This window comes from Mobula hypostoma, chromosome 6, assembly GCF_963921235.1.
Source record: "Mobula hypostoma chromosome 6, sMobHyp1.1, whole genome shotgun sequence".
Taxonomy (NCBI): domain Eukaryota; kingdom Metazoa; phylum Chordata; class Chondrichthyes; order Myliobatiformes; family Myliobatidae; genus Mobula; species Mobula hypostoma.
Window position 1 is genome coordinate 132,400,634 of NC_086102.1, and position 15,810 is coordinate 132,416,443.

Consider the following 15,810-nt stretch of genomic DNA (forward strand, 5'->3'; position numbering starts at 1 on the left):
TTCCAGTAGAAGTGGTAGAGGCAGGTTCGATATTATCATTTAAAGAAAAATTGGATAGGTATATGGACAGGAAAGGAATGGAGGGTTATGGGCTGAGTGCAGGTCGGTTGGACTAGGTGAGAGTAGCGTTCGGCACGGACTAGAAGACCGAGATGGCTTGTTTCCGTGCTGTAATTGTTATATGGTTATATAAGTCACTTATAAGTCAATAGCATCATAACATTTTAAGTAACGTTTGGATATTAAACACACAGCACATATTTTCCCAGTATGAACGTATAAAATCATTGCATCACACCAATATCGCAGAATCACTGGGAGCCCTGGGCTTGTTTCCCTGCAACAAGACGGTCCTATCTAGGGGTGATGGGAGACAGTGATACTTGAACGGGATTCCTTATGTCCAGTCTATTCTGCAATTTAGTTTTCATTGCATTCATTGCAGAAAACTCCGCTTCGCGGAAAAATATTGGAAAGGGAAGCAACGTTTTCAGTGCTTTCGTGGCTATCTCAGGATATTTCGCCTTGACTTTGATCCAGAATGCCAGCAAAGATGTCATGTCAAACATACTTTTCAGCCCGCCGTCATTTGCAAGCTCGAGGAGTTGATCTTCTTCCCATGCTGACATGGATGATGCGTGGACAATGACCTCGCATGCGTAATGGCTCAACAGTGCGTGACAGGGAATGAGGAAAGGTGCAGTTGACTCATATCGCCAAATCATATTGTTTCCTCATAGCCCGGTAGCACATGCTTTGCGGCCTGGTGGTTGGGGACCACTGATCTATCATATTTGGGTATTATTTTCTATTAATCAGGGCTTTATGGGGCAAAGCTACTCTTCCCTACCTAGTTGTAGTGCTAAAAAGTACAAATGTGCTTCTGCTTCTGTAAATATCTGAATCATTGGATTTTATTAGTCCAGAGTAGACTTCTTCTCAATTCTGGTTGATGATTTGTGTCACAAAGCATAGGCTATAACTTCAAGTGAAAAGGCAGCTGCTTGCAGCAGCTTAGAGCATTGAGCAGCGCCCAATGAGCATTCGGGATTGATTGACAAGAACAAATTAAAAGTAAGGCAGGAACAAGCAAATGGCCCATATTTCGGAGTGGCCATCATTGGAGTGGAAGGAGCTAGAGTGGAGGCTTTGAGGCTTTAGTTCTTCAAGGCTCCAGCAAGGAGAGGCTTTAGTCAGAGAAAGCAAACAAAAACTTGTAGGTAGTTTTTTTTCTCCCCCATAGTTTATTATTTTTTTTACTTCTTTATAGTTGCTCAGTTAGGAACAGTAGAGATACCAGCAGGACAGTGGAAAGCTGGAAAAATGGGCTGAAAAATGGCAGATGGAACTTAATGCAACAGGTGTGAGGTGCTGCATTAATGCAAGAGAGAGGTCTGAGAATACAGATACATAATTCATTGAAAGTAGCATCACAGGTTGATAGGGTCATAGAAAAACGCTTCTGGCACACTGGCCCTCAAAAATCAAAGTATGGTGTACGGGAGATAGGATGTTGTGTTGAAGTTGTATAAGACATTAGTGAGGCATAATTTGGAGTATCTACCTACAGGAAAGATGTTAATAAGGTTGAAAGAGTACAGAGAAAATTTACAAGGGGATGTTGCTGGGTTTGGAGAACCTGGGTTATATGGTAAGATTTAATAGGGTTAGGACTTTATTCCTTGGAACATAGAACATTGAGAGGAGATTTGATAGAGGTATACAAAATTATGAGGGTAATAGATAGGGTAAACACAAGCAGGATTTTTTCCATTGAGGTTGGGTGAGACTACTACTTGAGATCATGCGATAAGGGTGAAAGGTGAAAAGTTTAAGGGGAACGTGAGGGGAAACTTCAAATATAAAAAATGCCTAGGAATTTAATGTAGAACAGACTGACAAGTAAAATTTAATTCTGGAGGTCAGCACCACAACGAATGAAAATTGTTTATCATGATGGGCTAAATTGAGGAAAACCATCCAAGGTTCAAGAATATTGACAAAGGTAGCTGAAAGGATTTAAAATGAGTAGATAATACAGTTAGAAGGGCAAAGAGTTTTAGTCAAGAATCAGGTTCTAGGTTAGAGATTTTAGCTATCATAGAAAATCAATGATTCAGAAGGAAAAATTCCATTCAAATGGCCGTTTTTGTACTTGCTGAACAACAGCTACTCAACCTAATCCTAACTTCCAGCACCAGGTATGTAACCCTGCAGTTCAGGACACATCCATATATTATTTAAGTGTGATGAGGGCTTCTGCTGTGACTACCAAAGCCTTGCAATACTTTGGTCAGGGAGAAAAAATAAACTGAGCTCCATCATTCCTGACTTGTGTCTTGTACATGGAAGAAAGGCATAGGTGGTCCTGAACTACCCTCAGCTGTCTCTGAAGTGTACTCACTCTTGTAGCAGCAATGTATTTGTGGCAGGCCATTGAATGTCAAGGATGGGTGGTTGAACTCTCCTTTTAGAGATGGTCTCTGTCCAGCACATTTGTGGCATGATTTGTCTCCTTACATGCGGCCACCAAACAAAGAAACCCAATAGAACCCATTAAAGAAGAAACACTGTCAAACACCCAATATGCAGGAAAAAAAGTTGTACAAACTTGATGGTTATGCTACCATCAAGAATGCCATTCCATGCCCACACTTTGGATAGTCTGATCACCTGGCTGCACTTCTACTCCCTGAATATTGGTAGAGACTGAAGATCGCAGCACCAGTAGTGAGGACCAAGAAGCTATGGACAAGGGAGGTGGAGGAGCGCTTACAGGAGTCTGTGGACTGGTCAATATTTAGGGATTCATCTTCGAGTCTGAATGAATATGCCGCAGCTGTCACTGACTTCACTAAAATCTGTGTGGATGAGTGTGTGCCTATGAGAACATACAGTGCATACTGTACCCAAATCAAAAAGCCAGGAGACTTGTAGTCTGCTGAGGGCTAGATCTGTGGCATTGAAGTCTGGTGATCCAGGACTGTACAAGAAGACTAGGTACGACTTACGGAGGACTTTTTTCAAGAACAAAAGAGCAATTTTGATTGAGGTTAGAGGTGGAATCAGATGCACGTCAATGCTGCAGGGTTTGCAGGCCATTACTTCCTACAAAATAAAACCTTACATCATGAATGGCAGTGATATTTTACTTGCTGATGAGCTTGAACCCTTTTATGCACGCTTTGAAAGGAAGAATAAAACTAAAGGTATGAGGACACCTACAGCATCCAGTGACCCTGTGAGTTCTGTCTCGGAGGCCGATGTCAGAAACTCTTTCAAGAGGGTGAATCCACGAAAGGCGATAGGCGCTGATGGTATACCTGGTAGGCTTCTGATAACTTGTGCCAACCAGCTGGTGGGTGTGTTCAAAGTCATTTTCAATCTCTCATTGCTACAGTCAGAAGTTCCCACCTGCTTCAAAAGGGCAACAATCATACAAGTGGCCAAGAAGGGCATGGTGATTGATGATTTTCATCCTGTAATACTCACATCCACAGTGATTAAGTGCTTTGAGAGGCTGGTCATGGCTAGAATCAACTCCAGCCCAAGCAAATGTCTGGATGCACTGCACTTTGCCTATTGCCACAGTAGGTCTTCAGTGGATGTGATCTCATTGGCTCTTCATGCGGATATGGATCACCTGGACAATACAAATACTTATGTCAGACTCAAACACGAGGAATTCTGCAGATGCTGGAAATTTAAGCAACGCACATCAAAGTTGCTGGTGAACGCAGCAGGCCAGGCAGCATCTCTAGGAAGAGGTACAGTCGATGTTTCGGGCCAAGATCCTTCATCAGGACTAACTGAAGGAAGAGCTAGTAAGAAATTTGAAGGTGGGAGGGGGAGCGGGGAGATCCAAAATGATAGGAGAAGACAGGAGGGAGTGGGATGGAGCCAAGAGCTGGACAGGTGATTGGCAAAAGGGATATGAGAGGATCATGGGACAGGAGGCCCAGGGAGAAGGAAAAGGAGGAGGGGGGAAAAACCCAGAGGATGGGCAAAGGGTATAGTCGGAGGGACAGAGGGAGAAAAAGGAGAAAGAGTGAAAGAATGTGTGTATATAAATAAATAACAGATGGGGTACGAGGGGGAGGTGGGGCATTAGTGGAAGTCAGAGAAGTCAATGTTCATGCCATCAGGTTGGAGGCTACCCAGATGGAATATAAGGTGTTGTTCCTCGCGGAACAAGTGCTACACATGCCCTTACACTTCCTCCCTTACCACCATTCAGGGCCCCAGACAGTCCTTCCAGGTGAGGTGACACTTCACCTGTGCGTCGGCTGGGGTGATATACTGTGTCCGGTGCTCCCGACGTGGCCTTCTATATATTGGCAAGACCTGACGCAGGCTGGAAGATTGTTTTGCTGAATACCTATGCTCTGTCCGCCAGAGAAAGCAGGATCTCCCAGGGCCACACATCTTAATTCCACATCCCATTCCCATTCTGATATGTCTATCCACAGCCTCCTCTACTGTAAAGATGAAGCCACACTCAGGTTGGAGGAACAACTCCTTATATTCCGTCTGGGTAGCCTCCAACCTGATGGCATGAACATTGACTTCTCTAACTTCCACTAATGCCCCACCTCCCCCTTGTACCCCATCCGTTATTTATTTATGTACACACATTCGTTCTCTCTCTCTCTCTCCTTTTTCTCCCTCTGTCCCTCTGACTATACCCCTTGCCCATCCTCTGGGTTCTTTCTCCCTCCTCCCCCTTTTCCTATCCCTTTTGCCAATCACCTGTCCAGCTCTTGGCTCCATCCCTCTGCCTCCTGTCTTCTCCTAATATTTTGGATCTCCCCCCTCCCCATCCCACTTTCAAATCTCTTACTAGCTCTTCCTTCAGTTAGTCCTGACGAAGGGTCTCAGACCGAAATGTCGACTGTACCTCTTCCTAGAGATGCTGCCTGGCCTGCTGCGTTCACCAGCAATTTTGATGTGTGTTACTTACGTCAGACTGCTGTTTATTGACTACAGCTCAGCGTTTAACACAATCATTCCTATAGTTCTGATCAAAAGCTCAAAACATCTCCACCTTTCTGATAATCAACGCAGGCACACCTCAAGCATGTGTGCTTAGCCCACTGCTGTACTCTCCCTACAACCATGACTATGTGGTTAGGCACAGCTCAAATGCCATCTATAAATTTGCTGATGACACAACTATTGTTGGCAGAATTTCTGATGATGATGAGAAGGTGACAGCTAGTTGAGTGGTGTTGTAGCATCAACCCTACACTCCAAATGTACTGTGGAGAGCGTTTTAACTGGCTGCATCACCATCTGGTATGGGGGGGGGGCGGGTGTTGGAACTGCAGAAAGTTGTGAACTCAGCTCCATCGTGGGCACTAGCCTCTCCAGCATCTAGGATCCAAGACATCTTTAAAGAGCGATGGTGGCATCCATCATTAAGGACACCTGTAACCCAGGATATGCCCTCTTCTCATTGCTACCATCAAGGAAGGAGGTACAGGAGCCTGAAGGTACACAGTCATTGATTCAGGAATTGTTTTTTCCCCTCCGCCATTAACTTTCTGAATGGACCTTGAACCCAAACAGTTGGTCATTCTGCACTCTCGGGCCGGGACCCGACTGCTTCGATACCCTCTCGGGCCCGGGACCCACCACCTTGATTTTCAGGGATGCATGGTACTTACCTCAAGAGTGCAGAGGGAATTCAGATTGGAGATTTTTGAGGCTTTGTTGATCGTGGTGTGAGACATAGAGAAGTATCTGTGTAATGAAGTGGTAATGAGGGGCTCATGTTCAATGATACACTAACTTTGTGTACTTCAGATATGATTTGAATCCCATATTATGCTTTCAGACTTCAAAATTGCATTTAAGTACTTAGTGCCCTAAATAACAGTCATCTCTTTCATACCTAGTGTGGTAATGTATAGTACAGCACAGGAACAGACCATTCAATCCACAATGTTGTGTCAAACCAGCTAAAAAAGCAAAGCAAAAACACCCAAACACTAATCCCTCCTACCTACACAATGTACATATCTCTCCATCTCCCTTACAACTATATGCCTATCTAAACATCTCTGACGAGCCTCTAATGTATTTGCCTCTACCACTATACCAGGCAGCACATTCCCCTTATCCACTACTCTCTGAGTAAAAGAACTTGCCCCTCACATCTCCCTTGAACCTACCTGCACTCACTTTCAATGCATGCCCTCTGGTATTAGACATTTCAATCCTGAAAACAAATACTCTCTGTCTGCTCTACCTATGTCTCTCATGATCTTATAAATCTCTATCAGCTCTCCCCTCAGCCTCCATTGCTCCAGAGAAAACAACCAGAGTTTATCCTGCCTGTGAAATCTGGCTACTAGGGCCTGCAGATAATTGATTTAATCAGCACAGAATCCACTTGCGTTTTTATCTAATGTTTGTCAAGTTTTGTGGGTAGTCAGGGTTACTGGTCTGAATAAGATTAGATATAACTGGAATCATGTTGAATGTTATTGTAAGATTAATTCATATAATGCTTTCAGTAGCTCAATGATTCTTAGTTATATTTCATGTTGAAGGTGGTTAAAAATTTCCTCCTAACATGAGGGACCTAGTTCAGATCTACTAATTAAATCTTTATTAGAGTAAAGTGTAATTTCTCTGTATGAGAGCACCTGTGCTTTGTACCATTGTTGCGATGTAGGAGCATATCTGCTAGTAAGCTGTAAATGCCAATTAAACGACGTAAATTTGTAGCAAAGAGTTGTCTCCAGCGTGTCCAGTTAAAGGCAGATTGGAATCTGAATCCAATAGTTTACTTAAATTGATCCCATCAACGGGTAAAAAAAAATTCTGGGGAAGTTGATGATAGAAGGTAGGACTGAATTGTTGATGCCAGATGAGAGACAGATAGGGCAGGGGAGGTTCTGAGAATGTGGAGAGTTCAGGGAAAGGATAATGAGTGAATAGATTGAGGGAATGGAGATGAAGTGGCTGCTGATTCCAAATGTGAAACAATAGATTTTGGAGGAGGCTCTGAATAATTGTTGATAGTGATGGATTGAAACAGAGACTGAAGAGTGAGTTGAGATTTTTCCATCTTGACTTGTCTGGGCTACCCCAAAACTTACTATATCTGTTGGTTTGATTTCCACATATTTTAACAATGGGATTTAAACTCTTGGCCTTTGGATTGTGTGTGACTGTGGTACTGTACCTTTTTAACACTTTATAAATTATAACAGGGCTTGAGAAGTCAATGTCAGTCTGTGTGTTAAGCAAATTTCAAACTTCATTTCAGCTCCCAACTTGTGGGACACTGTAGAATACACTTGTTCTGTTTTGTAAATCAAAGATTTATTTTAGAGGAAGACATATCATTGAAAGCAGAGACACAAGAAACTGCAGGTGCTAGAATCTGGAGAAAAATCGAGTTTGGTCTCTAAACTAAGGGATCAGCACCATATGCAATAGATGAGATCTAATGTAGACTAGGCAACCACTTTGCTAAACATTTATCTCCATCTGAGGGATGACTGGTGATTTTGGAATGATTCTCAATTGTGATTAAGATAAAGATGTGGGAGTGACCCAGTTAGTTGTTGTGAATCTGATCCTGGTTATTCCTAGGAAAATGGGATTGAGCTATTAATATGTTTTGTAGGTAGTAGCAACATTTGTATGGTCACTGTGTTCATATCTGAACAGGCACAGGTTCCTCTGCAGTGCCCCAGTGATACTTCTGGGAAATTTACTGTGAAATTATTAACTCCCAGAATAATTATCTGGTAAATGGGCCCATTCATTCTTCCCACTCAGGAATTCATCGATATGGCAAATCCCTGGTGATGGAGGGGGCAGAAGTTCATGTGAAGCATGAACTGCAAAACTTTTCTTGTTATCTCAAATGGAGGAAATTCCTGTTAGAGAATGGCCATGTAGTTCAGCTTTTCGGGAGATTGGTATGCAGTACTGTAGCAGCACCTGTTACTCATATGCTAACATCTTTAGTATTGTTTTAGCAAGCATCGTCCTTGGTTTATTATATTTATCTGCTTCCTTTCACTCTTGATTACTCAAGTACAGTTTGAATACATAGGATTGAAGATGCTGGTTTGTTGAATGTTCTCACTGGTTCTAATGCACTGGCAATCATGGCTTGCCCATTCATTACTGTCCCTAAACTGGCACTCATTTCCCATTTAATGGATTTTTCCTTAAAATAGCAATATGAATGCAACAAATTCCCTATTTCATTCATCACCAGGATGTTGGCTGATCAATTTTAAAAGCTTTTTTTTTCCCTTTTCTTTCAGCCTCCCAAGGTAAAATGTTTAACCAGAATTTGGCACCCCAATATCACTGAGACGGGAGAAATCTGTTTAAGGTATGACTTGCTTTGAAAAGGACTGTAATATGCTGTTAGAGTTCATGAGAAGACTCACAATATAATTAGTTGCCTTGAGGTCCTTAAAGTTTCTATAATTCATTTACTCAGAAGTCTTGTTTCTTAAAATGATTGCTGTATACAGGAGTTCTGGAAACTGTTTTGAATGGCTTATGTTTATTCTCTGAGACCAACCGAATTGACGCTTTGAGATGAGGTCTAGTGATATAGCAGCAAAGCATTAAGCTCCCTGAGAGTTTTTTTTGCCTCTCAGTGAGTTTCTGGATGATTACCTCCATGTACCAGTACTTGTTCCATGCTCTTTTATACTTGTGATTAACAAAATCTGTTTAAGTTCACACTGATTGTTATTTCCAAAAGAAGTTCACTAATTTCTGCTATCCTAAAGTGCACTATAGCTTTACTTCTGAAAGATCTCATTGTTTCTTATTTTAAATCTCCTCCAGGGCTATAATATCTTTCCTGCATTGTAGCTGAAGTTCTCAGTCAGTGAGAATGGTTCTGATACGGATAAATTTCAGCCATAATGAGATGGATTCATCACCTCCAATTTAGTCATTGGGGTTTCTTGAAGTTAGAAAATTGTTCATGTTCATAATTTTGCTGACAGGGATGCATTCCGCCATAAATGCAATACATCATATTTTCCCTGCTTTATAAGAGCAGTTCTCAGTTTTTCTGTAATTAATGCTTAAACTCTATGAGATCAGCAAGAATATTTTATTCCTTTGTATAAAATCACACTAGGATGCTTACATGGTTCCGTGTCCTCAAAGTCTTCCAGTTTATTTGACTGTGAGGTCCTCTGTTTGTCAGGGTTGACCATGGATGTTGCATGCCAGTTGTATGTGTGATATGCAAACCATGGCAGTACGAGACAGAGAGCAACTGTTCCCTTGCCACCAAGCTGATAAATCCAAATGAATGGCAGAAACTGATACAGATTGCCAGCCAGTGTTGAACTCAACGAGGGCTGCCTAGGGAATCCAGCTTCAAATTTTCTTTGGGGTTTACTCCCGAAGCTTTCCCCATGAGCAGGCATAGCTGCAAGGCAACAGAAGTTTCAGACTAGAGTTTTCCCTCGCCTAGATGAGCTGCCTACCATAGCTACCTACCTGCCCAAAGTGACTGGTTTTAAGGCGCCAGTAGCGTACCTTTGCCCTTTCTCCTGTCGGTAGATATGGGACTGCCATGTTTGTAGCTAAGCCAAGTATGAAGGCCAGGAACTGGACTTCGTTGTCAGAGGCTATTTGAGATGCACGCCATTGGAAGCATTTAATAGGAGCATATCCCCATTACCACCCCTGGCTATGACAACCCTAAGGAACTATGAACATCTGACAATGAAAGAAATCAATTCTCAATAACACTTTTAAACTCTTAAAGACAAATCAATTGCTTTCAAAGTTTCAGCACTTTATTCATTTGCTTCTGTGTTTTAATTCCTGTAACATACACTTAATAGCTTTAAAGAAAATTTAAGAGACAAGTGGCTACTCTGATCGAAATATTATGGCGTTGTGTGAGAAATAGTTGAGATCCACTCCAAAACCTAAATGCAGTGAATCCTGTTGTCAGGTTTAATTGTGGAGTCATCTCCTGTAATGAAATGCTGTCAACCTCTTTGCTGTACCCTCTGCCTGCTGAAACCTTGCTTGTGTTTTGCAGCTTGCTGAGGGAACATTCGATCGATGGCACAGGCTGGGCTCCAACCAGGACTTTAAAGGTACTCTTATGATTGAGAACAACTAGTTATTTTTTTTCTCCCCTCCCTCTCCCCTTCCTCTCCTCTCCCCCACCCCTCCCTCCTCCCCTCCCCCACCCCTCGCTTCCTCCCCCTTGCCCCTCCCCCACCCCCCTCGCCCCCTCCCCTGCTCCTCTCACCCTCTCTAAGTTTGCCCTGGGAGTACTAAGCAACATGGTAACATGGAGCTGCTGTGCAGTTTTGATCAAACTGAAATCTGTTCAGTCCCGTACTGTAGTAGTAGTACAGGTCAAGGGTAGATTTTCTTGCTGGGCTAAACCACCTTAATATCTCTGCATGGTAGATAGTTCATTTAGGTCTGACCAAGCTCCACTTCAGACAAAACTGTGAGTAATGGGAACTCAGAGCAGAGAATAACAGGGCAAAAGTCAGACAAACTTGTGAGAGTTGTAATCTTCATCTTGTAGGTATTGAGTCCTATAGGGTTAGTGCTTGGTAGTGAGAGGTTATTAATCTATGTAACAAAGCCAACCACAAACTTGACAAAACTGAAATGTGGAGAATAACAGAAACACAGGATGTGGTTAGAAATTTATGGAATTTGGGCAATAATTTGGACACACATAAATATCAGAAGCATACGGTGTATGAAATTAGAGAGGTCAGAAATTCACTGTAGTTTCATCTTTCTTCTCATTCCCTCTGATTCACCATAGGCACGCTTCTGGTGCCTTTCAAAACTAATTGTGCCAAAGCCTGGCTTGTCAAGCTGCCAGAGTCGTTAATTTGAAGATAATGATATAACTTTGATGTGGAAACTGTGGTGTATGTATTGCTAATTTAGTGAAAACCCCTACTGAATATATTGAAAAAAAGCTTAGCTTACATTAACATGTGAACCACTGAGAAAATAAATGACTTTCAATCCATCACTTTTGTCCTGCTATACTCTACTCAGCTTTCAATTTTGGTCAGGCTTAAATGGACTATCTACCATCCAGAGATATTAAGGCGGTTCTGCCCAGAAAGAAAGTCTAACCTTGACTTTGTACTACTAGTCCTTAATAGTTAAATTTATTTAAGCTGAATTTAACTTTGTAGCAATAGATAGATAGATTGAGCCCCTCTATTTGACCATCTGGGTCACTTTCTTTTACTGCTTCCCCTTCCATAAGGTACTCACTATCCACTGTATAAAGAAGTTATGTCTCAGGTATTTTTAAAATATCTCCCTTCTGTCCTGTCCCGCTATTCCCCAAAACTCATCAGTGCCCTGTCATTTGCTGATAAGTCCTACTATGGTTTCAATGTTGAAAATAATCACCTCACACTTATCTAAGTTGAAATTCATTTCTCTAACTGATCAATATCTCTTTGCAATTCATTGTAACCTGCTTCACCATCAAAAAGACTCTAATTTAGTGTCAGCAGAAAAATTGCTAATCATGCAATGTACACTCACATCTAAATCATTTACATACATAATGATTAACAGAGGTCCCAACGTTGACCTTTGCTCTCTTCATTAGTCACAGTCCTCCAATCGGAAAATCAAACCTCAACCATGACTCTCTACTTTGAGGAAATTTTGAATCTACCTCATTAGTTCCCACTGAACCCTATGCCTTCCAGATTAGCCTACCATGATGAATTTTGTCAAAAGCCTTATTAAAATTAATGTAGACAACATCTACTACCCACCCTTTATCTATCCTCTCAGTAACCTATTCACAAAAAACTCCGAAAGACTAAGTAGCTGTGAACTCCCATGCACAAAACCGTGCTGACTATTCCTGACCGGCCCCTGATTATGCAAGTAAAGGTAGATCTTGTTCCTCAGAATTCCATCCAGTATCTTCCCTCCAACTGAAGTTGGGCTTCAAAACTCTTCTCTTCTTTCTAGAAAAGAGGCCTGTCCCCTTCCACCACCACTACCACTCTCCTCCATCTGGTGAAACTGATCCTCACCCTCAACAATTTCTCTTTCAGCTCCTTTCACTTTCTCCAAACCCAAGGTGTAACCATGGGCACCCACTTGGGCCCCAGTTATGCCTGCCGTTTCGTCGGCTATGTAGAACAGTCCATGATCCGACCCTACACTGGAAATGATCTCCAACTCTTTCTGTGCTACATAGACGACGGCATTGGTGCTATTTCATGTTTCCACGCTTAACTCATCAGTTTATTCAACTTTGCCTCCAACTTCCACCCTGCCCTCAAATTTACTTGGTCTATCTTGGACACCTCTCTCTCCTTTCTTGATCCACTGTTCACTGATGTTTTACAGTATAAGCTTACCGACTCTCACAATTATCTTGATTATTCCTTTTTTCATCCTGTCACTTGTAAAAATGCTATTCCCTTTTCTGTCTCTCTGTCTCCACCGCATCTGTTCTCAAGTTGAGACTTTCTGTCCAGAATGTTTGAGATCTCCTCCTTCAAAGAATGTGGTTTCTCTTACTCTACCATCGATACTGCTTCACCTGCATCTCCTCCATTTCCCAGGCATCTGCTCTCACCCCATCTTCCTGCTGCCAAAGCAGGGATGGTGTTCCTCTTGTGCTTACCTTCCACCCCTTGTCACATCATTCTCCATAACTTTCTCCATCTTCAACAGGATCCTACCACTAAGCACATCTCCACACCTCCACCACTCTCCGCATCCCACGGGGTTTGCTCTCTATGCGACTCCCTTCTCCACTCATCTCTCCCCACTGATTTCTGTCCTAGCACTTATCTCTGCAAGCAGGACAAATGCTACATCTGCCTCTATAACTCCTCCCTCAGCACTGTTCAGGGCCTGAGAGGTCACCCATTTTAATTCTACTTCCCATTCCCATTCCAACATGTCAGTTCATGACCTGCTGTACGATGAGGCCACTCTCCGATTGGAGGAGTAGCATCACATGTTTTGACTGGGTAGCCTCCAACCTGATGATATGAACACCGATTTCACTAACGTTAGGTAATTTCTTCCCCTTTCTCCTTCTCTCTTTTTCCATTCCCCATTCTAGCTCCTCTCCTTCCCCTTCTCTTCACCTGCCCATCACCTCCCTCTGTCCCCTCCCCCTGTCCTTTCTCCCATGGTTCACTCTCCTCTCCAATCAAATTCTCCTTCAGCCCTTTATCTCTTACAGAGCTATCACCTCACAGCTTCTCACTTCATCCCCACCCACCTACCCCTTAATCTGATTTCATCAGCTTGTACTCTTTCCTCTTGACCCCCTCCCCCCAACACCTCCTTATTCATTAAGGGATTCATTCATGCCCAGCTGCCTAAATGTGATATATCCTTCCTTCTTTTTCCCGAGCAGAACCTTGATATCTTTCGTCAGTCAGGCTTCACTGAACTTGGTACATCTACCCTTCACTCTTAACAGGAAAGTGCTACTCCTGGACTCTTAATATGACCACTTTAAAAGTCTGTCACTTACCAACTGATCCTTTGCCTTTAAATAAGGTCAGCCAGTTGAAACCAGCTAAATCTTCTCAAAAATGTGTAAATGTTCTCAAAGCTGGTCCTTTTCCAGTTCAGAACTTTAACCTGTGGCCTGTACCATCTTTTTCTATGACTGGTTTAAAACTAATAGAATTGTGGTCACTGGACCCACATTCCTCTTCATCTGCCACTTCAGGTGCTTGGCCCACCTCATTCCCCAAGAGGAGGTCCAGTATTGCTCCTTCCCCAGTATTCATACTCTATGTATGTGTGAGGAAACTGTCTTGCATGCATCACACAAAATCTGCCCCATCCAGGCCCTTTGCACTCTGAGTGGCCACAATGATACTAGAAAACAGAAATCTCCCACTAGCTCTACCCTTCTAGTAGCCTCATTTGATGATCACCCAGGAATATGCTCTCTAAGCACTATCTCCTTTTCAAAAAAAAGCAATACCTCTTCCACTCCTACCTGTTTCTTTGTCACGCCTAAAATATACTAGACCACTGAGTTGGTAGTCCTGCCCTTCCCTCAGTCACTTTTCTGCTATGGCCAATCTCTAGAGGCAATCCACGTCCTTAGTTTGTTCACATTTGCCTCAGAGTCAGCTTCAGACTTAGATTTATGTATCACATGTACATTGAAACATACAGTGACATGTGTCATGAATGTGCTGGGGCATCCCAGAAGTGTCACCACACATTGGGAAGTGATTTTTTTGGTGGGAATGATGCCTGTATCGTACAGTGTGTTACTTGAGAAAGACACATGGGGTATATTTACTGTTGTCATTGGCAAACGGATTTTGTGTCGCACCTAAAAATAGCTTCCTGATAAATGTCACCTTGGCATGTTGTTGTGGCCGTGGCATTTTGTGAGTGCTTGTGATCAGTAGCCACAGAGCCAAGAAACTGGTGCAGTGTTTACTGTGGCATAATTGTAGGCCAGATGGAAAGCACAAGGGGGGTTGACTTTTGATTTATTTCCACATTATCATGTATAAAACCTTAACAGACTGCAGTTGACTCCACTGCTTAAGCAATTCACTAAGAGTCTGCAGAGTAGTATTGCAACATCTGCCACGATACATGATCCTGTGCCTGAAATAACTGAGCCATTCCATTGCAGGCAGTTAATCAAATCTATTGGGGTATAGTTCTGCCTTTTAAAATTGTATCCCTTGCTGAGAAATAATCCTGAAGGCATCTTCAGCTGACACAAAGCTTCTATTTATATTGCTTCTTTGTTCTGGAAAAGCTCATCAATTCAATCAATGGCAGTTTAGTGTTTTGGGTACAGGCCATTAACCTGTAACTGTTGAAGGATATACTGCTAAAATGTATCCTGCCTTTTATCAGGTTTTGGTAGGCAGCTTTTTTTTCATTATTGTTTTGATGCCAGATTTGCATCATTTTTATTTGAAATTATTGGAGTAGTGTATTTGAAGCTTTGTAATTTGCAGTCAAATTGGGTATTTTTTTAAATTAATTTTTTATGCATTTCTACAAGAAACTACAGAAGGAGAACCCAACAACAAAATGGAGATTTATATAGTGCGAAACAAACAAATCCAATATGTAATTCATAACAATAAAACAAGTACCCAAAAGAGAATTATGTAAAATTAGTATCCACCCCAACCTCCCACTGAAAAGAGAAAAACCCAGGCCAACCATTGTGCATATAAAAGAAAAAAAATCAATCAGAGCATTCAGCCCCAGAGAACTGTAAATATAAATGCCGACTACCAAAAATGTAATGTAATTCACAACAAAAAAACGTATAACTTACAAAAAAAAAGCTGGAAGTAAGGGATTGTAGCATACACAAAAAAAGGATAAACTTACCCTGAAGAAGAATTGTGAAAATATTCAAGAAAAGGTCCCCACACCTTATGAAACTTTATGTCCGAATTGAGAAGTGAATAATTAATCTTTTCAAGGTCTAAACAGGCCATAATATCACTAAGACATTGAGCATGAGTGGGTGGGGCAACATCTTTCCACCTAAGGAGAACCAACCGTCCAGCCAAGAGAGAGGCAAAAGATAATGTTCGGCATTTAGTCGGTCTCAGGAAGTTGGCTAAATTTATTAAGAAGTGAAAACATAGAAACATAGAAAATAGGTGCAGGAGTAGGCCATTCGGCCCTTCGAGCCTGCACCGCCATTCAGTATGATCATGGTTGATCATCCAACTCAGAACCCTGTACCAGCCTTCCCCCCATACCCCCTGATCCCTTTAGCCACAAGGGCCATATCTAACTCCCTCTTAAATATAGTCA

General features: G+C 42.2%; 1 protein-coding gene across 4 annotated transcripts in view; it reads left to right on the forward strand.

Annotated features, from left to right (window-relative positions):
• ube2f (ubiquitin-conjugating enzyme E2F (putative)) overlaps window positions 1-15,810 on the forward strand; it is a 211,668-nt gene that overhangs the window by 137,414 nt on the left and 58,444 nt on the right. For all 4 annotated transcript variants that reach the window (XM_063051737.1, XM_063051736.1, XM_063051734.1 and 1 more), the window contains 2 exons: window positions 8,292-8,362; window positions 10,052-10,109. In XM_063051737.1, coding sequence (XP_062907807.1) covers window positions 8,292-8,362; window positions 10,052-10,109 — 129 coding nt within the window. The remainder of the gene's footprint in view (window positions 1-8,291; window positions 8,363-10,051; window positions 10,110-15,810) is intronic.